The 25,564-nt window shown below is 42.5% G+C and overlaps 1 protein-coding gene across 1 annotated transcript in view; it reads right to left on the bottom strand.

Annotated features, from left to right (window-relative positions):
- LOC139411797 (probable E3 ubiquitin-protein ligase HERC1) overlaps window positions 1–25,564 on the bottom strand; it is a 287,754-nt gene that overhangs the window by 142,742 nt on the left and 119,448 nt on the right. Inside the window, exons 45-51 of the mRNA XM_071158543.1 lie at window positions 25,318–25,484; window positions 24,543–24,665; window positions 18,168–18,408; window positions 17,485–17,606; window positions 7,528–7,748; window positions 5,081–5,349; window positions 4,871–4,923 (exon numbers count right to left, since the gene is read on the bottom strand). Coding sequence (XP_071014644.1) covers window positions 4,871–4,923; window positions 5,081–5,349; window positions 7,528–7,748; window positions 17,485–17,606; window positions 18,168–18,408; window positions 24,543–24,665; window positions 25,318–25,484 — 1,196 coding nt within the window. The remainder of the gene's footprint in view (window positions 1–4,870; window positions 4,924–5,080; window positions 5,350–7,527; window positions 7,749–17,484; window positions 17,607–18,167; window positions 18,409–24,542; window positions 24,666–25,317; window positions 25,485–25,564) is intronic.

The following is a 25,564-nucleotide window of genomic DNA, read 5'->3' as shown; positions in this document are numbered from 1 at the left end:
ATAGAGAATAACAGTCACACTATCAGCCACGTGGTTGTAGAGAATAACAGCCATACTATCAGCCACGTGGTTGTAGAGAATAACAGTCACACTATCAGCCACGTGGTTATAGAGAATAACAGTCATACTATCAGCCACGTGGTTATAGAGAATAACAGTCATACTATCAGCCACGTGGTTATAGAGAATAACAGTCATACTATCAGCAACGTGGTTATAGAGAATAACAGTCATACTATCAACAACGTGGTTATAGAGAATAACAGTCACACTATCAGCCACGTGGTTATAGAGAATAACAGTCATACTATCAGCCACGTGGTTGTAGAGAATAACAGTCACACTATCAGCCACGTGGTTGTAGAGAATAACAGTCATACTATCAGCAACGTGGTTATAGAGAATAACAGTCATACTATCAGCCACGTGGTTATAGAGAATAACAGTCACACTATCAGCCACGTGGTTGTAGAGAATAACAGTCATACTATCAGCCATGTGGTTAGAGAATAACAGTCATACTATCAGCCACGTGATTATAGAGAATAACACAGTCATACTATTAGCCACGTGATTATAGAGAATAACAGTCATACTGTCAGCCAGGTGGTTATAGAGAATAACAGTTATACTATCAGCCATGTGGTTATAGAGAATAACAGTTATACTATCAGCCATGTGGTTATAGAGAATAACAGCCATACTATCAGCCACGTGGTTACAGAGAATAACAGTCATACTATCAGCCACGTGGTTATAGAGAATAACACAGTCATACTATCAGCCACGTGGTTACAGAGAATAACAGTCATACTATCAGCCACGTGGTTACAGAGAATAACAGTCATACTATCAGCCACGTGGTTATAGAGAATAACAGTCATACTATCAGCCACGTGGTTATAGAGAATAACAGTCATACTATCAGCCACGTGGTTATAGAGAATAACAGTCATACTATCAGCCACGTGGTTATAGAGAATAACAGTCATACTATCAGCCACGTGGTTATAGAGAATAACAGTCATACTATCAGCCACGTGGTTGTAGAGAATAACAGTCATACTATCAGCCACGTGGTTATAGAGAATAACAGTCACACTATCAGCCACGTGGTTATAGAGAATAACAGTCATACTATCAGCCACGTGGTTATAGAGAATAACACAGTCATACTATCAGCCACGTGGTTATAGAGAATAACAGTCACAATATCAGCCGCGTGGTTATAGGGAATAACACAGTCATACTATCAGCCACGTGGTTATAGAGAATAACACAGTCATACTATCAGCCACGTGGTTATAGAGAATAACACAGTCATACTATCAGCCACGTGGTTATAGAGAATAACAGTCACACTATCAGCCATGTGGTTATAGAGAATAACAGTCATACTATCAGCCATGTGGTTAGAGAATAACAGTCATACTATCAGCCACGTGGTTATAGAGAATAACAGTCATACTATCAGCCATGTGGTTATAGAGAATAACAGTCATACTATCAGCCATGTGGTTAGAGAATAACAGTCATACTATCAGCCACGTGGTTATAGAGAATAACAGTCATACTATCAGCCATGTGGTTATAGAGAATAACAGTCATACTATCAGCCATGTGGTTAGAGAATAACAGTCATACTATCAGCCACGTGGTTATAGAGAATAACAGTCATACTATCAGCCACGTGGTTACAGAGAATAACAGTCATACTATCAGCCATGTGGTTACAGAGAATAACAGTCATACTATCAGCCACGTGGTTATAGAGAATAACAGCCATACTATCAGCCATGTGGTTATAGAGAATAGCAGTCATACTATCAGCCATGTGGTTATAGAGAATAACAGTCACACTATCAGCCATAAAGCTACAGTGGACCAGTCATACTATCAGCCATAAAGATACAGTGGACCAGTCATACTATCAGCCATAGAGCTACAGTGGAACCAGTCATACTATCAGCCATAAAGCTACAGTGGAACCAGTCATACTATCAGCCATAAAGCTACAGTGGAACCAGTCATACTATCAGCCATAAAGCTACAGTGGAACCAGTCATACTATCAGCCATAAAGCTACAGTGGAACCAGTCATACTATCAGCCATAACGCTACAGTGGAACCAGTCATACTATCAGCCAGAAAGCTACAGTGGAACCAGTCATACTATCAGCCATAAAGCTACAGTGGAACCAGTCATACTATCAGCCATAAAGCTACAGTGGAACCAGTCATACTATCAGCCATAAAGCTACAGTGGAACCAGTCATACTATCAGCCATAAAGATACAGTGGACCAGTCATACTATCAGCCATAAAGCTACAGTGGAACCAGTCATACTATCAGCCATAAAGCTACAGTGGAACCAGTCATACTATCAGCCATAAAGCTACAGTGGACCAGTCATACTATCAGCCATAAAGATACAGTGGACCAGTCATACTATCAGCCATAAAGCTACAGTGGACCCAGTCATACTATCAGCCATAAAGCTACAGTGGAACCAGTCATACTATCAGCCATAAAGATACAGTGGAACCAGTCATACTATCAGCCATAAAGATACAGTGGAACCAGTCATACTATCAGCCATAAAGCTACAGTGGACCAGTCATACTATCAGCCATAAAGCTACAGTGGACCAGTCATACTATCAGCCATAAAGCTACAGTGGAACCAGTCATACTATCAGCCATAAAGCTACAGTGGAACCAGTCATACTATCAGCCATAAAGCTACAGTGGAACCAGTCATACTATCAGCCATAAAGATACAGTGGAACCAGTCATACTATCAGCCATAAAGCTACAGTGGACCAGTCATACTATCAGCCATAAAGCTACAGTGGACCAGTCATACTATCAGCCATAAAGCTACAGTGGAACCAGTCATACTATCAGCCATAAAGCTACAGTGGAACCAGTCATACTATCAGCCATAAAGCTACAGTGGAACCAGTCATACTATCAGCCATAAAGCTACAGTGGAACCAGTCATACTATCAGCCATAAAGCTACAGTGGAACCAGTCATACTATCAGCCATAAAGCTACAGTGGACCAGTCATACTATCAGCCATAAAGCTACAGTGGAACCAGTCATACTATCAGCCATAAAGCTACAGTGGAACCAGTCATACTATCAGCCATAAAGCTACAGTGGAACCAGTCATACTATCAGCCATAAAGCTACAGTGGAACCAGTCATACTATCAGCCATAAAGCTACAGTGGAACCAGTCATACTATCAGCCATAAAACTACAGTGGAACCAGTCATACTATCAGCCATAAAGCTACAGTGGAACCAGTCATACTATCAGCCATAAAGCTACAGTGGAACCAGTCATACTATCAGCCATAAAGCTACAGTGGAACCAGTCATACTATCAGCCATAAAGCTACAGTGGAACCAGTCATACTATCAGCCATAAAGCTACAGTGGAACCTCACATAAAGCTACAGTGGAACCAGTCATACTATCAGCCATAAAGCTACAGTGGAACCAGTCATACTATCAGCCATAAAGCTACAGTGGAACCAGTCATACTATCAGCCATAAAGCTACAGTGGAACCAGTCATACTATCAGCCATAAAGCTACAGTGGAACCAGTCATACTATCAGCCATAAAGCTACAGTGGAACCAGTCATACTATCAGCCATAAAGCTACAGTGGAACCAGTCATACTATCAGCCATAAAGCTACAGTGGAACCAGTCATTCTATCAGCCATAAAGCTACAGTGGACCAGTCATACTATCAGCCATAAAGCTACAGTGGAACCAGTCATACTATCAGCCATAAAGCTACAGTGGAACCAGTCATACTATCAGCCATAAAGCTACAGTGGAACCAGTCATACTATCAGCCATAAAGCTACAGTGGAACCAGTCATACTATCAGCCATAAAGCTACAGTGGAACCAGTCATACTATCAGCCATAAAGATACAGTGGACCAGTCATACTATCAGCCATAAAGCTACAGTGGAACCAGTTATACTATCAGCCATAAAGATACAGTGGACCAGTCATACTATCAGCCATAAAGCTACAGTGGAACCAGTCATACTATCAGCCATAAAGCTACAGTGGAACCAGTCATACTATCAGCCATAAAGCTACAGTGGAACCAGTCATACTATCAGCCATAAAGCTACAGTGGAACCAGTCATACTATCAGCCATAAAGCTACAGTGGACCAGTCATACTATCAGCCATAAAGCTACAGTGGAACCAGTCATTATATCAGCCATAAAGCTACAGTGGAACCAGTCATAGTATCAGCCATAAAGCTACAGTGGAACCAGTCATACTATCAGCCATAAAGCTACAGTGGAACCAGTCATACTATCAGCCATAAAGCTACAGTGGAACCAGTCATACTATCAGCCATAAAGCTACAGTGGAACCAGTCATACTATCAGCCATAAAGCTACAGTGGACCAGTCATACTATCAGCCATAAAGCTACAGTGGAACCAGTCATACTATCAGCCATAAAGCTACAGTGGAACCAGTCATACTATCAGCCATAAAGCTACAGTGGAACCAGTCATACTATCAGCCATAAAGCTACAGTGGAACCAGTCATACTATCAGCCATAAAGCTACAGTGGAACCAGTCATACTATCAGCCATAAAGCTACAGTGGAACCAGTCATACTATCAGCCATAAAGCTACAGTGGAACCAGTCATACTATCAGCCATAAAGCTACAGTGGAACCAGTCATACTATCAGCCATAAAGCTACAGTGGAACCAGTCATACTATCAGCCATAAAGCTACAGTGGAACCAGTCATTCATATGATCAGGGACAAGAACCTCTGGAACAAATGACTCATCATGTTTAATCAGAACCGGTACCTTCATAGACACTGTCCTGCTTCCCCAACAGGTCCGGGGCGAGTCCTTTATATCTGAACATGGACCATGACACGTGGTTAGTGATCACAACATCATCTCGTCACTGTTAAACAGTGTGTATCGAATCTTAAGTTTTAGTTGTACAACACAAGAGTCACAAGTCTGTAATTTAAGAAAACCCTGGCGCGTCACCTTCTGTCCGCCACTGACCTCTCCGTCACGGGGACTGTGGTTTTACTCTTAACCGCCAGGTGTTTGTCCCGACAGCTACCACAGAGGAGGTAGTAGGGGTTGCCGCTGCCGCACTCCCCTCCGAACCACCCGTCTACGTAGGAGCCGTTGCTCCGGTAACCCTGTCGGTTGGCGCTGCGCCCGCAGCCAGGGTGGCTCTTCTTCATGTGCTGGTTGAAGTTGGCAACGCTAGCCTCACACAACTCACACACTACCACCTCGTCTCGTTCCTCTGTCTCACACACATGCTGCCAGAGGACAGGGAGGGGAGACAGGGAGGGGAGGGAGGGGACACGGAGACAGGGAGGGGAGGGAGGGGACACGGAGACAGGGAGGGGACACGGAGACAGGGAGGGGAGGGAGGGGACATGGAGACAGGGAGGGGAGGGAGGGGACATGGAGACAGGGAAGGGAGGGAGGGGACACGGAGACAGGGAGGGGACACAGAGACAGGGAGGGGACAGGGAGGGGAGGGAGGGGACACGGAGACAGGGAGGGGACAGGGAGGGGAGGGAGGGGACACGGAGACAGGGAGGGGACACGGAGACAGGGAGGAGAGGGAGGGGACACGGAGACAGGGAGGGGGCACGGAGACAGAAAGGGGACACGGAGACAGGAAGGGGACAGGGAGGGGAGGGAGGGGACACGGAGACAGAGAGGGGACACGGAGACAGGGAGGAGAGGGAGGGGACACGGAGACAGGGAGGGGACACGGAGACAGGGAGGGGACACGGAGACAGGGAGGGGACACGGAGACAGGGAGGGGACACGGAGACAGGGAGGGGACACGGAGACAGAGAGGGGACACGGAGACAGGGAGGAGAGGGAGGGGAGGGAGGGGACACGGAGACAGAGAGGGGACACGGAGACAGGGAGGAGAGGGAGGGGACACGGAGACAGGGAGAGGACACGGAGACAGGAAGGGGACAGGGAGGGGAGGGGACATGGAGACAGAGAGGGGACACGGAGACAGGGAGGAGAGGGAGGGGACACGGAGACAGGGAGGAGAGGGAGGGGACACGGAGACAGGGAGAGGACACGGAGACAGGGAGGGGACACGGAGACAGGGAGGGGACACGGAGACAGGGAGAGGACACGGAGACAGGGAGGGGACACGGAGACAGGTAGGGGACACGGAGACAGGGAGGGGACACGGAGACAGGGAGGGGACACGGAGACAGGGAGGGGACACGGAGACAGGGAGGGGACACGGAGACAGGGAGAGAACACGGAGACAGGGAGGGGACACGGAGACAGGGAGGGGACACGGAGACAGGGAGGGGACACGGAGACAGGGAGGGGACACGGAGACAGGGAGGGGACACGGAGACAGGGAGGGGACACGGAGACAGGGAGGGGACACGGAGACAGGGAGGAGAGGGAGGGGACACAGAGACAGGGAGGGGACACGGAGACAGGGAGGGGACACAGAGACAGGGAGGGGACACGGAGACAGAGAGGGGACACGGAGACAGGGAGGGGAGGGAGGGGACACGGAGACAGGGAGGGGACACAGAGACAGGGAGGGGAGGGGACACGGAGACAGGGAGGGGACACAGAGACAGGGAGGGGAGGGAGGGGACACGGAGACAGGGAGGAGAGGGAGGGGACACGGAGACAGGGAGGGGACACGGAGACAGGGAGGGGACACGGAGACAGAGAGGGGACACACAGAGACGTGAACACAAAGTCAGTTCATATCTAGGACATCAATAGCATGATGCCACTAACAGACAGCTGAGTATGACAGCAGTATAGACAACATGATACCATAGCAACAAGATGATTAGCCATGAATTAACCACAAGCAACAAGACTTGATGATCAATGCCACCCACTGTAATCACCATTAGCATGTTAGCGTTCCACCTGATTTACTAGCAAACCCCATTGACATCCCATCCACGGCATGCTAGTTAGGCTAACGACAGAAATCACTGCCATGTGAGAGTGTGAGAGTTTGAGCATGTGTGTGTGTGTGTGTGTGTGTACGTTTGTGTATGTGTGTGTGTGTGTGAGAGTTTGAGCATGTGTGTGTGTGTGTGTGTGTGTGTGTGTGTGTGTGTGTGTGTGTGTGTGTGTGTGTGTGTGTGTGTGTGTGTGGAGTTTGAGCATGTGTGTGTATATGTGTGTGTGTGTGTGTGTGTGTGTGTGTGTGTGTGTGTGTGTATGTGCGTGTGTGCGTGCGTGTTTGAGTGTGTGATAGTGAGTAAGCATCAACCTCTCTAAGCAGACAGTTAGCATTTTACAGCACCCAAGTGAATGAGTGTGTGAGTGAAAGTTAGCTGGTGAGAGTCTAAACCCTAAACTTCCACGTCAGTCTCCCCACTGAGAGTGAGACGTTTAGTGACGTGGAAAGTCAGGATGAAGACCTTATTAGTCAAGGCGAGGAAAAGGAAGCAGCAAAACCCTGCGCTCACACACACCCATGTTGGCCAGTCCAGTACCTCTGGGATCCACATGCCCAGGATGTCAGTGTCGCTGGCCAGGTCCTGACCGAACATGGCCTCCATGGTCTCCTCGTCCAGCTCCAGCTCCAGCTCCTCGTCGAGGTTAAAGTCATACAGAGGTCCAGTGTCCTGCTGTAGGGCACTGCCCTCTCTACGAGCCTGGCTGTGATGGGCCTGCACCGAGCGGTACAGACCAGCTACAGGAGAGGATACATGTTAGAGCGATACAGACCAGCTACAGGAGAGGGTACATGTTAGAGCGGTACAGACCAGCTACAGGAGACGGTACATGTTACAACAGTACAGACCAGCTACAGGAGAGGGTAGATGTTACAACAGCACCGAGCGGTACAGACCAGCTACAGGAGAGGGTACATGTTAGAGCGATACAGACCAGCTACAGGAGAGGGTAGATGTTACAACAGTACAGACAAGCTACAGGAGAGGGTATATGTTAAAACAGTACAGACCAGCTACAGGAGAGGGTATATGTTACAACAGCACTGAGCGGTACAGACCAGCTACAGGAGAGGGTACATGTTAGAGCGATACAGACCAGCTACAGGAGAGGGTACATGTTAGAGCGGTACAGACCAGCTACAGGAGAGGGTACATGTTACAATAGCACCGAGCGGTACAGACCAGCTACAGGAGAGGGTAGATGTTAGAATAGAATAGAGGAGAGGAGAGGGTATATGTTAGAATAGAATAGAGGAGAGGGTATATGTTATAATAGAATAGAGGAGAGGGTATATGTTAGAATAGAATAGAGGAGAGGGTATATGTAGAATAGAATAGAGGAGAGGGTATATGTTAGAATATAATAGAATAGAGGAGAGGGTATATGTTAGAATAGAATAGAGGAGAGGGTATATGTTAGAATAGAATAGAGGAGAGGGTATATGTAGAATAGAATAGAGGAGAGGGTATATGTTAGAATAGTATAGAGGAGAGGGTATATGTTATAATAGAATAGAGGAGAGGGTATATGTTAGAACAGTATAGAGGAGAGGGTATATGTTAGAATAGTATAGAGGAGAGGGTAAATGTTAGAATAGAATAGAGGAGAGGGTATATGTTATAATAGTATAGAGGAGAGGGTATATGTTAGAACAGTATAGAGGAGAGGGTATATGTTATAATAGAATAGAGGAGAGGGTATATGTTATAATAGAATAGAGGAGAGGGTATATGTTAGAATAGAATAGAGGAGAGGGTATATGTTAGAATAGTATAGAGGAGAGGGTATTTGTTAGAATAGAATAGAGGAGAGGGTAAATGTTAGAATAGAATAGAGGAGAGGGTATATGTTATATTAGAATAGAGGAGAGGGTATATGTTAGAATAGAATAGAGGAGAGGGTATATGTTAGAATAGAATAGAGGAGAGGGTATATGTTAGAATAGAATAGAGGAGAGGGTATATGTTAGAATAGAATAGAGGAGAGGAGAGGGTATATGTTAGAATATAATAGAGGAGAGGGTATATGTTAGAACAGTATAGAGGAGAGGGTATATGTTAGAATAGTATAGAGGAGAGGGTATATGTTAGAATAGTATAGAGGAGAGGGTATATGTTAGAATAGAATAGAGGAGAGGGTATATGTTATAATAGAATAGAGGAGAGGGTATATGTTATAATAGAATAGAGGAGAGGAGAGGGTATATGTTAGAATAGAATAGAGGAGAGGGTATATGTTAGAATAGAATAGAGGAGAGGGTATATGTTAGAATAGAATAGAGGAGAGGGTATATGTTATAATAGTATAGAGGAGAGGGTATATGTTAGAATATAATAGAATAGAGGAGAGGGTATATGTTAGAATAGAATAGAGGAGAGGAGAGGGTATATGTTATAATAGAATAGAGGAGAGGGTATATGTTATAATAGAATAGAGGAGAGGAGAGGGTATATGTTAGAATAGAATAGAGGAGAGGGTATATGTTATAATAGAATAGAGGAGAGGGTATATGTTATAATAGAATAGAGGAGAGGGTATATGTTAGAATAGAATAGAGGAGAGGGTATATGTTATAATAGTATAGAGGAGAGGGTATATGTTAGAATATAATAGAATAGAGGAGAGGGTATATGTTAGAATAGAATAGAGGAGAGGAGAGGGTATATGTTATAATAGTATAGAGGAGAGGGTATATGTTAGAATATAATAGAATAGAGGAGAGGGTATATGTTAGAATAGAATAGAGGAGAGGGTATATGTTAGAATAGTATAGAAGGTTAGTGACACAGAGCTCTAGGGTTCTGCTGTAGGGTTGAACCATATCTTTGAGACTGGTTGCGATGGGCCTGCACCGAGCGGTACAGACCAGCTAGAGAGGAGAGATGGATGGGACCTCCCAATACCATATTATCACCATACCATATTATCACCATACTGAGGGACCTCACCATACCATATTATCACCATACTGAGAGACCTCACCATACCATATTATCACCATACCATATTACCACCATACCATATTATCACCATACCATATTATCACCATACTGAGGGACCTCACCATACCATATTATCCCCATACTGAGGGACCTCACCATACCATATTATCACCATACCATATTATCACCATACCATATTACCACCATACTGAGAGACCTCACCATACCATATTACCACCATACCATATTATCACCATACCATATTATCACCATACCATATTATCACCATACCATATTACCACCATACCATATTATCACCATACTGAGAGACCTCACCATACCATATTATCACCATACCATATTATCACCCTACCATATTATCACCATACCATATTATCACCATACTGAGAGACCTCACCATACCATATTACCACCATACCATGTTACCACCATACCATATTATCACCATACTGAGAGACCTCACCATACCATATTATCACCATACCATATTATCACCATACCATATTATCACCATACCATATTATCACCCTACCATATTATCACCATACCATATTACCACCATACTGAGAGACCTCACCATACCATATTATCACCATACCATATCATCACCATACTGAGAGACCTCACCATACCATATTATCACCATACCATATTATCACCATACCATATTATCACCATACCATATTATCACCATACTGAGAGACCTCACCATACCATATTACCACCATACTGAGAGACCTCACCATACCATATTATCACCATACTGAGGGACCTCACCATACCATATTATCACCATACCATATTATCACCATACCATATTATCACCATACTGAGAGACCTCACCATACCATATTACCACCATACCATATTATCACCATACTGAGAGACCTCACCATACCATATTACCACAATACCATATTATCACCATACCATATTATCACCATACTGAGAGACCTCACCATACCATATTACCACCATACTGAGAGACCTCACCATACCATATTATCACCATACCATATTATCACCATACCATATTATCACCATACTGAGAGACCTCACCATACCATATTACCACCATACCATATTATCACCATACCATATTATCACCATACTGAGAGACCTCACCATACCATATTATCACCATGCCATATTATCACCATACCACATTATCACCATACTGAGAGACCTCACCATACCATATTATCACCATACCATATCATCACCATACCATATTATCACCATACTGAGAGACCTCACCATACCATATTATCACCATACTGAGGGACCTCACCATACCATATTATCACCATACCATATTATCACCATACCATATCATCACCATACCATATTATCACCATACCATATTATCACCATACTGAGAGACCTCACCATACCATATTACCACCATACCATATTATCACCATACCATATTATCACCATACCATATTACCACCATACCATATTATCACCATACCATATTATCACCATACTGAGGGACCTCACCATACCATATTATCACCATACTGAGGGACCTCACCATACCATATTACCACCATACCATATTATCACCATACCATATTATCACCATACCATATTATCACCATACTGAGGGACCTCACCATACCATATCATCACCATACCATATTATCACCATACCATATTATCACCATACTGAGAGACCTCACCATACCATATTACCACCATACCATATTATCACCATACCATATTACCACCATACCATATTACCACCATACCATATTATCACCATACCATATTATCACCATACCATATTATCACCATACCATATTATCACCATACCATATTACCACCATACCATATTACCACCATACCATATTATCACCATACCATATTATCACCATACCATATTATCATCATACCATATTACCAATATACCATATTATCACCATACCATATTATCACCATACCATATTATCACCATACCATATTATCACCATACCATATACCATATTATCACCATACCATATTACCACCATACCATATACCATATTATCACCATACCATATTATCACCATACCATATACCATATTATCACCATACCATATTATCACCATACCATATTACCACCATACCATATTACCACCATACCATATTATCACCATACCATATTATCACCATACCATATTACCACCATACCATATTACCACCATACCATATTATCACCATACCATATTATCACCATACCATATTATCACCATACCATATTACCACCATACCATATTACCACCATACCATATTATCACCATACCATATTATCACCATACCATATTATCACCATACCATATTACCAATATACCATATTATCACCATACCATATTACCAATATACCATATTATCACCATACCATATTATCACCATACCATATTACCACCATACCATATTATCAACATACCATATTATCACCATACTGAGGGACCTCACCATACCATATTATCACCATACTGAGAGACCTCACCATACCATATTATCACCATACCATATTACCACCATACCATATTATCACCATACTGAGAGACCTCACCATACCATATTATCACCATAACATATTATCACCATACTGAGGGACCTCACCATACCATATTATCACCATACCATATTACCACCATACCATATTATCACCATACCATATTATCACCATACTGAGAGACCTCCCAATACCATATTATCACCATACCATATTATCACCATACCATATTACCACCATACCATATTATCACCATACTGAGGGACCTCACCATACCATATTATCACCATACCATATTATCACCATACTGAGGGACCTCACCATACCATATTATCACCATACTGAGAGACCTCACCATACCATATTATCACCATACCATATTATCACCATACTGAGAGACCTCACCATACCATATTATCACCATACCAAATTATCACCATACCATATTATCACCATACTGAGAGACCTCACCATACCATATTATCACCATACCATATTATCACCATACCATATTATCACCATACCATATTATCACCATACTGAGAGACCTCACCGTACCATATAATCACCATACCATATTATCACCATACTGAGAGACCTCACCATACCATATTATCACCATACCATATTATCACCATACTGAGAGACCTCACCATACCATATTATCACCATACCAAATTATCACCATACCATATTATCACCATACTGAGAGACCTCACCATACCATATTATCACCATACCATATTATCACCATACCATATTATCACCATACTGAGAGACCTCACCATACCATATTATCACCATACCATATTATCACCATACCATATTATCACCATACCATATTATCACCATACTGAGAGACCTCACCGTACCATATAATCACCATACCATATTATCACCATACTGAGAGACCTCACCATACCATATTATCACCATACCATATTATCACCATACTGAGAGACCTCACCCTACCATAGTATCACCATACCATATTATCACCATACCATATTATCACCATACTGAGAGACCTCACCCTACCATATTATCACCATACCATATTATCACCATACCATATTATCACCATACCATATTATCACCATACCATATACCATATTATCACCATACCATATTACCACCATACCATATACCATATTATCACCATACCATATTATCACCATACCATATACCATATTATCACCATACCATATTATCACCATACCATATTACCACCATACCATATTACCACCATACCATATTATCACCATACCATATTATCACCATACCATATTACCACCATACCATATTATCACCATACCATATTATCACCATACCATATTATCACCATACCATATTACCACCATACCATATTACCACCATACCATATTATCACCATACCATATTATCACCATACCATATTATCACCATACCATATTACCAATATACCATATTATCACCATACCATATTACCAATATACCATATTATCACCATACCATATTATCACCATACCATATTACCACCATACCATATTATCAACATACCATATTATCACCATACTGAGGGACCTCACCATACCATATTATCACCATACTGAGAGACCTCACCATACCATATTATCACCATACCATATTACCACCATACCATATTATCACCATACTGAGAGACCTCACCATACCATATTATCACCATAACATATTATCACCATACTGAGGGACCTCACCATACCATATTATCACCATACCATATTACCACCATACCATATTATCACCATACCATATTATCACCATACTGAGAGACCTCCCAATACCATATTATCACCATACCATATTATCACCATACCATATTACCACCATACCATATTATCACCATACTGAGGGACCTCACCATACCATATTATCACCATACCATATTATCACCATACTGAGGGACCTCACCATACCATATTATCACCATACTGAGAGACCTCACCATACCATATTATCACCATACCATATTATCACCATACTGAGAGACCTCACCATACCATATTATCACCATACCAAATTATCACCATACCATATTATCACCATACTGAGAGACCTCACCATACCATATTATCACCATACCATATTATCACCATACCATATTATCACCATACTGAGAGACCTCACCGTACCATATAATCACCATACCATATTATCACCATACTGAGAGACCTCACCATACCATATTATCACCATACCAAATTATCACCATACCATATTATCACCATACTGAGAGACCTCACCATACCATATTATCACCATACCATATTATCACCATACCATATTATCACCATACTGAGAGACCTCACCATACCATATTATCACCATACCATATTATCACCATACCATATTATCACCATACCATATTATCACCATACTGAGAGACCTCACCGTACCATATAATCACCATACCATATTATCACCATACTGAGAGACCTCACCATACCATATTATCACCATACCATATTATCACCATACTGAGAGACCTCACCCTACCATAGTATCACCATACCATATTATCACCATACCATATTATCACCATACTGAGAGACCTCACCCTACCATATTATCACCATACCATATTATCACCATACCATATTATCACCATACCATATTATCACCATACCATATACCATATTATCACCATACCATATTACCACCATACCATATACCATATTATCACCATACCATATTATCACCATACCATATACCATATTATCACCATACCATATTATCACCATACCATATTACCACCATACCATATTACCACCATACCATATTATCACCATACCATATTATCACCATACCATATTACCACCATACCATATTACCACCATACCATATTATCACCATACCATATTATCACCATACCATATTATCACCATACCATATTACCACCATACCATATTACCACCATACCATATTATCACCATACCATATTATCACCATACCATATTATCACCATACCATATTACCAATATACCATATTATCACCATACCATATTACCAATATACCATATTATCACCATACCATATTATCACCATACCATATTACCACCATACCATATTATCAACATACCATATTATCACCATACTGAGGGACCTCACCATACCATATTATCACCATACTGAGAGACCTCACCATACCATATTATCACCATACCATATTATCACCATACTGAGAGACCTCACCATACCATATTATCACCATAACATATTATCACCATACTGAGGGACCTCACCATACCATATTATCACCATACCATATTACCACCATACCATATTATCACCATACCATATTATCACCATACTGAGAGACCTCCCAATACCATATTATCACCATACCATATTATCACCATACCATATTACCACCATACCATATTATCACCATACTGAGGGACCTCACCATACCATATTATCACCATACCATATTATCACCATACTGAGGGACCTCACCATACCATATTATCACCATACTGAGAGACCTCACCATACCATATTATCACCATACCATATTATCACCATACTGAGAGACCTCACCATACCATATTATCACCATACCAAATTATCACCATACCATATTATCACCATACTGAGAGACCTCACCATACCATATTATCACCATACCATATTATCACCATACCATATTATCACCATACCATATTATCACCATACTGAGAGACCTCACCGTACCATATAATCACCATACCATATTATCACCATACTGAGAGACCTCACCATACCATATTATCACCATACCATATTATCACCATACTGAGAGACCTCACCATACCATATTATCACCATACCAAATTATCACCATACCATATTATCACCATACTGAGAGACCTCACCATACCATATTATCACCATACCATATTATCACCATACCATATTATCACCATACTGAGAGACCTCACCATACCATATTATCACCATACCATATTATCACCATACCATATTATCACCATACCATATTATCACCATACTGAGAGACCTCACCGTACCATATAATCACCATACCATATTATCACCATACTGAGAGACCTCACCATACCATATTATCACCATACCATATTATCACCATACTGAGAGACCTCACCCTACCATAGTATCACCATACCATATTATCACCATACCATATTATCACCATACTGAGAGACCTCACCCTACCATATTATCACCATACCATATTTTCACCATACCATATTATCACCCTACCATATTATCACCATACTGAGAGACCTCCCAATACCATATTATCACCATACTTAGATGTCGATACCATATTTATTGTGATTCTCATGATTCTATATGTATTGTGATTCAGTGCTGTTTATTGCAAGTTGATGTTCCAAACATATTGCTCACTATATGTCTGCTGCAAATTGGCTCCCTATTAGAGAGAGAGAGAGAGAGAGAGAGAGAGAGAGAGAGACACACGGAAAGAGACAGAGAGAGAGAGAGAGAGAGAGACAGACAGAGAGACAGAGAGAGAGACAGAGTCTCACCAGCGCGAGACAGAGAAAGAGAGAGAGACAGAGAGAGAGACAGACAGACAGACAGACAGACAGACAGACAGAGACAGACAGAGAGAGTCTCACCAGCGCGAGACAGAGAGCGCGAGACAGAGAAAGAGAGAGACAGAGAGACACACAGAGAGACAGAGAGAGAGAGACAAAGACACAGAGAGAGAGAGACACAGAGAGACAGAGAGAGAGAGACAGAGAGAGAGACAGAGAGACAGAGAGAGAGACACAGAGAGACAGAAAGTGAGAGAAAGATTCAGAGAGAGAGAGAGAGAGACACAGAGAGACAGAGAAAGAGAGACAGAGAGAGAGACAGAGACACACAGAGAGAGAGAGAGAGAGAGAGAGACACAGAGAGAGAGAGACAGAGAGACAGAGACCCAGAGAGAAACAGAGGCAGAGAGAGAGAGAGACAGAGAGAGAGACAGAGAGAGAAAGACAGAGAAAGAGTCTCACCAGCGCGGGCCAGCAGTGTCCTAGCAGCCAGGTCAAAGCGATGTTTCCTGCTGACAGCAGAGCGCCCTCTGGGGGTTGGACCAGCGGAGGCAGAGGCACTGTCCTGGTCCAGCCCCTCTGGACTGCAGGGACACACAAACACAGCCCTCACACAAATCACAAACATGGAGATGATCTAATATTGGTTTCAATGACAACTAGTACTTCAATAGCAAACAGAATAGACGGCATCCCTGACTCTTTCAGCTCTGTAGCAGGACGTACTGTAATACATATATATATATATATATACTGTACTGCATATATACTGTACTGTAATACATATATATACTGTACTGTAATACATATATATATATACTGTACTGTAATACATATATACTGTACTGCATATATACTGTATACACTGTACTGCATGTGTTCTACTGAATACTGAATCTACAGCAGTTTTATCCAAGTGCTACTAAGCACCAAAAAGACCAGAGGACCAAGGCACTCCTCATATAATTCATTAAAATGCCTTTATTTTGTATGGCATGTTCAATGGAAACAAAGTTTAAAAACCTCCGGCTGCATGGCCTTCGTCAGGGAGTACTACTAAGCACACACTATGTGTAACAGAAGACTGGAGACAGGCATATCTGACCCCGAGGGGCTGTCCTCTACAACAGCTTCAGTTACTGTACCTCTCACTGAAGCCCTCCTCCATGTCTGCAGAGTCAGCGTTGGGCATATCTCCAGGGGAGTGTAGGTAGCTCCTCTCCAGACTCTTACCCCCTCCCGAGGCTGTGGCCCCTGGGCACGAGGAGCTGTCTGACCCCTGTCCTCTAGAGTGACTGTCATCCTCGTCCTCCTCTGTTCCGGGGTGTTCTATCATCCACATAGCCAGTACCGTGATGTTCTGGGCATCGGCCTCGCCACGAGTACCTGGGGGGGGGGGGGATAGGAACTGATGACATACTGTTGGTGAAATAAACATCAGTTTTGCTGCTAACGGGGGGGGGGCAGGTAGCCACGAGGTTAGAGTGTTGGGCTACCATGGGGGGGGTGAAACAGGAAACGGGTTTCCCCAAACTTGTTGGAAGCACAGAATAGTCTAGAATATCCTCGTATGCTGTAGCATTAAGATTCCCCTTCACTGGAACTGAGGAGCCTAGTCCGAACCATGAAAAACAGCCCCAGACCATTATTCCTCCTCCACCAAACTTTACAGTTGGCACTATGCATGCAGGTTCGCGTTCTCCTGTCATCCGCCAAAACCAGATTTGTCAGTCGGACTGCCAGATGGTGAAGCGTGATTCATCACTCTAGAGAACGTGTTTCCACTGCTCCAGGGTGCAATGGCGGTGAGCTTTACACCACTCCAGCCGACGCTTGTCATTGTGCATGGTGATCTTAGGCTTGTGTGCTGCTGCCTGGCCATTGAAACCCATTTCATGAAGCTCCCGACGAACAGTTCTCGTGCTGACGTTGCCTCCAGAGGCAGTTTGGAACTCGGTAGTGAGTGTTTCAACCGAGGACAGGTGATTTTTACACACTACAACACTCGGCGGTCCCATCAGACTGTCAAACAGCCATCACTAACATAGAGAGGCTGCTGCCAACATACAGACCTGATATCATTGGCCACTTTAATAAATTGATCACTAGTCACTTTAATAATGTTTACATGCCCTACATTACTCATCTCATACTGTACTCTATACCATCTACTGCATCTTGCCTATGCCGTTCGGCCATCACTCATTCATATATCTTTATGTACATATTCTTATTCATTTCTTTACTTAGACTTGTGTTTATTAGGTAGTTATTGTGGAATTGTTAGATTACTCATTGGTTGTTACTGCATTGTCAGAACTAGAAGCACAAGCATTTCGCTACGCTCGCTTTAACATCTGCTAACCATGTGTATGTGACCAATAACAATTGACTTGAAGTCTGTACCTGTAGTCTTGGTATGAGGTAATGTAGTGAAGTCTGTACCTGTAGTCTTGGTATGAGGTAATGTAGTGAAGTCTGTACCTGTAGTCTTGGTATGAGGTAGTGTATAGTGAAGTCTGTACCTGTAGTCTTGGTATGAGGTAGTGTATAGTGAAGTCTGTACCTGTAGTCTTGGTATGAGGTAATGTATAGTGAAGTCTGTACCTGTAGTCTTGGTATGAGGTAGTGTATAGTGAAGTCTGTACCTGTAGTCTTGGTATGAGGTAGTGTATAGTAAAGTCTGTACCTGTAGTCTTGGTATGAGGTAATGTATAGTGAAGTCTGTCCCTGTAGTCTTGGTATGAGGTAGTGTATAGTGAAGTCTGTCCCTGTAGTCTTGGTATGAGGTAATGTATAGAGAAGTATGTACCTGTAGTCTTGGTATGAGGTAGTGTATAGTGAAGTCTGTACCTGTAGTCTTGGTATGAGGTAGTGTATAGTGAAGTCTGTACCTGTAGTATTGGTATGAGGTAGTGTATAGTGAAGTCTGTACCTGTAGTCTTGGTATGAGGTAGTGTATAGTGAAGTCTGTACCTGTAGTCTTGGTATGAGGTAGTGTAGTGAAGTCTGTACCTATAGTCTTGGTATGAGGTAATGTAGTGAAGTCTGTAACTGTAGTCTTGGTATGAGGTAATGTATAGAGAAGTATGTACCTGTAGTGTTGGTATGAGGTAGTGTATAGTGAAGTCTTTACCTGTAATATTGGTATGAGGTAATGTAGTGAAGTCTGTACCTGTAGTCTTGGTATGAGTTAGTGTATAGTGAAGTCTGTACCTGTAGTCTTGGTATGAGGTAATGTATAGTGAAGTCTGTACCTGTAGTCGTGGTATGAGGTAATGTAGTTAAGTCTGTACCTGTAGTCTTGGTATGAGGTAATGTAGTGAAATCTGTACCTGTAGTCTTGGTATGAGGTAATGTATAGTGAAGTATGTACCTGTAGTCTTGGTATGAGGTAATGTATAGTGACGTCTGTACCTGTAGTCTTGGTATGAGGTAGTGTATAGTGAAGTCTGTACCTGTAGTCTTGGTATGAGGTAGTGTATAGTGAAGTCTGTACCTGTAGTCTTGGTATGAGGTAATGTATAGTGAAGTCTGTACCTGTAGTCTTGGTATGAGGTAGTGTATAGTGAAGTCTGTACCTGTAGTCTTGGTATGAGGTAATGTATAGTGAAGTCTGTACCTGTAGTCTTGGTATGAGGTAGTGTATAGTGAAGTATGTACCTGTAGTCTTGGTATGAGGTAATGTATAGTGACGTCTGTACCTGTAGTCTTGGTATGAGGTAGTGTATAGTGAAGTCTGTACCTGTAGTCTTGGTATGAGGTAGTGTATAGTGAAGTCTGTACCTGTAGTCTTGGTATGAGGTAATGTATAGTGAAGTCTGTACCTGTAGTCTTGGTATGAGGTAGTGTATAGTGAAGTCTGTACCTGTAGTCTTGGTATGAGGTAGTGTATAGTGAAGTCTGTACCTGTAGTCTTGGTATGAGGTAATGTATAGTGAAGTCTGTACCTGTAGTCTTGGTATGAGGTAGTGTATAGTGAAGTCTGTACCTGTAGTCTTGGTATGAGGTAATGTATAGTGAAGTCTGTACCTGTAGTCTTGGTATGAGGTAGTGTATAGTGAAGTCTGTACCTGTAGTCTTGGTATGAGGTAATGTAGTGAAGTCTGTACCTGTAATCTTGGTATGAGGTAATGTAGTGAAGTCTGTACCTGTAGTCTTGGTATGAGGTAGTGTATAGTGAAGTCTGTAACTGTAGTCTTGGTATGAGGTAGTGTATAGTGAAGTCTGTACCTGTAGTCTTGGTATGAGGTAATGTATAGTGAAGTCTGTACCTGTAGTCTTGGTATGAGGTAGTGTATAAAGAAGTCTGTACCTGTAGTCTTGGTATGAGGTAATGTATAGAGAAGTCTGTACCTGTAGTCTTGGTATGAGGTAGTGTATAGTGAAGTCTGTACCTGTAGTCTTGGTATGAGGTAATGTATAGAGAAGTCTGTACCTGTAGTCTTGGTATGAGGTAATGTAGAGTGAAGTCTGTACCTGTAGTCTTGGTATGAGGTAATGTATAGAGAAGTCTGTACCTGTAGTCTTGGTATGAGGTAATGTATAGAGAAGTCTGTACCTGTAGTCTTGGTATGAGGTAATGTAGTGAAGTCTGTACCTGTAGTCTTGGTATGAGGTAATGTATAGTGAAGTCTGTACCTGTAGTCTTGGTATGAGGTAATGTAGTGAAGTCTGTACCTGTAGTCTTGGTATGAGGTAATGTATAGTGAAGTATGTACCTGTAGTCTTGGTATGAGGTAATGTATAGTGACGTCTGTACCTGTAGTCTTGGTATGAGGTAGTGTATAGTGAAGTCTGTACCTGTAGTCTTGGTATGAGGTAGTGTATAGTGAAGTCTGTACCTGTAGTCTTGGTATGAGGTAGTGTATAGTGAAGTCTGTACCTGTAGTCTTGGTATGAGGTAGTGTATAGTGAAGTCTGTACCTGTAGTCTTGGTATGAGGTAGTGTAGTGAAGTCTGTACCTATAGTCTTGGTATGAGGTAATGTAGTGAAGTCTGTACCTGTAGTCTTGGTATGAGGTAATGTATAGAGAAGTATGTACCTGTAGTCTTGGTATGAGGTAGTGTATAGTGAAGTCTGTACCTGTAGTCTTGGTATGAGGTAATGTAGTGAAGTCTGTACCTGTAGTCTTGGTATGAGTTAGTGTATAGTGAAGTCTGTACCTGTAGTCTTGGTATGAGGTAATGTATAGTGAAGTCTGTACCTGTAGTCTTGGTATGAGGTAATGTAGTGAAGTCTGTACCTGTAGTCTTGGTATGAGGTAATGTATAGTGAAGTCTGTACCTGTAGTCTTGGTATGAGGTAATGTAGTGAAGTCTGTACCTGTAGTCTTGGTATGAGGTAATGTATAGTGAAGTATGTACCTGTAGTCTTGGTATGAGGTAATGTATAGTGAAGTCTGTACCTGTAGTCTTGGTATGAGGTAATGTATAGTGAAGTCTGTACCTGTAGTCTTGGTATGAGGTAGTGAATAGTGAAGTCTGTACCTATAGTCTTGGTATGAGGTAATGTATAGTGAAGTCTGTACCTGTAGTCTTGGTATGAGGTAGTGTATAGTGAAGTCTGTACCTGTAGTCTTGGTATGAGGTAGTGTATAGTGAAGTCTGTACCTGTAGTCTTGGTATGAGGTAGTGTATAGTGAAGTCTGTACCTGTAGTCTTGGTATGAGGTAGTGTATAGTGAAGTCTGTACCTGTAGTCTTGGTATGAGGTAATGTATAGTGAAGTCTGTACCTATAGTCTTGGTATGAGGTAATGTAGTGAAGTCTGTACCTGTAGTCTTGGTATGAGGTAATGTATAGTGAAGTCTGTACCTGTAGTCTTGGTATGAGGTAATGTATAGTGAAGTCTGTACCTGTAGTCTTGGTATGAGGTAGTGTATAGTGAAGTCTGTACCTATAGTCTTGGTATGAGGTAATGTATAGTGAAGTCTGTACCTGTAGTCTTGGTATGAGGTAGTGTATAGTGAAGTCTGTACCTGTAGTCTTGGTATGAGGTAATGTAGTGAAGTCTGTACCTGTAGTCTTGGTATGAGGTAATGTAGTGAAGTCTGTACCTGTAGTCTTGGTATGAGGTAATGTAGTGAAGTCTGTACCTGTAGTCTTGGTATGAGGTAATGTATAGTGAAGTCTGTACCTGTAGTCTTGGTATGAGGTAATGTAGTGAAATCTGTACCTGTAGTCTTGGTATGAGGTAATGTATAGTGAAGTATGTACCTGTAGTCTTGGTATGAGGTAATGTATAGTGACGTCTGTACCTGTAGTCTTGGTATGAGGTAGTGTATAGTGAAGTCTGTACCTGTAGTCTTGGTATGAGGTAGTGTATAGTGAAGTCTGTACCTGTAGTCTTGGTATGAGGTAGTGTATAGTGAAGTCTGTACCTGTAGTCTTGGTATGAGGTAATGTATAGTGAAGTCTGTACCTGTAGTCTTGGTATGAGGTAGTGTATAATGAAGTCTGTACCTGTAGTCTTGGTATGAGGTAATGTATAGTGAAGTCTGTACCTGTAGTCTTGGTATGAGGTAATGTAGTGAAGTCTGTACCTGTAGTCTTGGTATGAGGTAGTGTATAGTGAAGTCTGTACCTGTAGTCTTGGTATGAGGTAGTGTATAGTGAAGTCTGTACCTGTAGTCTTGGTATGAGGTAGTGTAGTGAAGTCTGTACCTATAGTATTGGTATGAGGTAATGTAGTGAAGTCTGTACCTGTAGTCTTGGTATGAGGTAATGTATAGAGAAGTATGTACCTGTAGTCTTGGTATGAGGTAATGTAGTGAAGTCTGTACCTGTAGTCTTGGTATGAGGTAATGTAGTGAAGTCTGTACCTGTAGTCTTGGTATGAGTTAGTGTATAGTGAAGTTTGTACCTGTAGTCTTGGTATGAGGTAGTGTATAGTGAAGTCTGTACCTGTAGTCTTGGTATGAGGTAATGTATAGTGAAGTCTGTACCTGTAGTCTTGGTATGATGTAGTGTATAGAGAAGTCTGTACCTGTAGTCTTGGTATGAGGTAATGTATAGAGAAGTCTGTACCTGTAGTCTTGGTATGAGGTAGTGTATAGTGAAGTCTGTACCTGTAGTCTTGGTATGAGGTAATGTATAGAGAAGTCTGTACCTGTAGTCTTGGTATGAGGTAATGTAGAGTGAAGTCTGTTCCTGTAGTCTTGGTATGAGGTAATGTATAGAGAAGTCTGTACCTGTAGTCTTGGTATGAGGTAATGTATAGAGAAGTCTGTACCTGTAGTCTTGGTATGAGGTAATGTAGAGTGAAGTCTGTACCTGTAGTCTTGGTATGAGGTAATGTATAGAGAAGTCTGTACCTGTAGTCTTGGTATGAGGTAATGTAGAGTGAAGTCTGTACCTGTAGTCTTGGTATGAGGTAATGTATAGAGAAGTCTGTACCTGTAGTCTTGGTATGAGGTAATGTAGAGTGAAGTCTGTACCTGTAGTCTTGGTATGAGGTAATGTATAGAGAAGTCTGTACCTGTAGTCTTGGTATGAGGTAGTGTATAGTGACGTGTGTACCTGTCCCTGTAGCCTCCAGAGCCTTGGTGATCTGCCTCAGAGAGAAGCCCATCTCCAGGAGGGGCACAGCGATGGCCGGGGGGGGAGGGGAGGTGGACAGTCTGCTGCTGGGGTCCGACAGGGCTGGAGAGGACAATAATTAGAGGACAGGAAGTTACCATCACATACAGAGACAAACAGGATGTTACCATCACATACAGAGACAAACAGGATGTTACCATCACATAGAGACAAACAGGATGTTACCATCACATACAGAGACAAACAGGATGTTACCATCACATACAGAGACAAACAGGATGTTACCATCACATACAGAGACAAACAGGAAGTTATCATCACATACAGAGACAAACAGGATGTTACCTACCATCACATACAGAGACATACCGGATGTTACCATGGTCTGGAGGTCTGGGTCTCAGGGGAGGAGAGGCTCTGTGTCTATATGTGTGTGTGTGTCTGTGTGTGTGTGTGTGTGTGTGTGTGTGTGTGTGTGTGTGTGTGTGTGTGTGTGTGTGTGTGTGTGTGTGTGTGTGTGTGTGTGTGTGTGTGTAGTACATACATGTCCCTGTCCTGTAGGCTGGTCTGGAGGTCTGGGTTTGAAGGGAGGAGAGGATCTGTGTCTATGTGTGTGTGTGTCTACGTGTGTGTGTGTGTCTACGTGTGTGTGTGTGTGTGTGTGTGTGTGTGTGTGTGTGTGTGTGTGTGTGTGTGTGTGTGTGTATTTGTGTGTGTGTGTATTTGTGTGTGTGTGTGTGTACGTAGTACATACATGTCCCTGTCCTGTTGGCTGGTCTGGAGGTCTGGGTCTCAGGGGAGGAGAGGCTCTGTCTCCGGCACACCTCATCAGAGGGAGACGTGGGGAGAGAAGACACCGGGGGCGTCTGGGCACGACGCGTTGGCAGCAGAGTGGTGGTTGGGTAGCTTGAGAACATTTGCCTGTGAAGACGAGACATGGCTTGACTTTAAAAGGTATCCACAGTGTGTGTGTGTGTGTGTGTGTGTGTGTGTGTGTGTAT

The sequence above is a fragment of the Oncorhynchus clarkii genome, chromosome 6 (genome assembly GCF_045791955.1).
Source record: "Oncorhynchus clarkii lewisi isolate Uvic-CL-2024 chromosome 6, UVic_Ocla_1.0, whole genome shotgun sequence".
NCBI lineage: Eukaryota > Metazoa > Chordata > Actinopteri > Salmoniformes > Salmonidae > Oncorhynchus > Oncorhynchus clarkii.
This window is presented reverse-complemented; position numbering and strand designations above follow the sequence as displayed.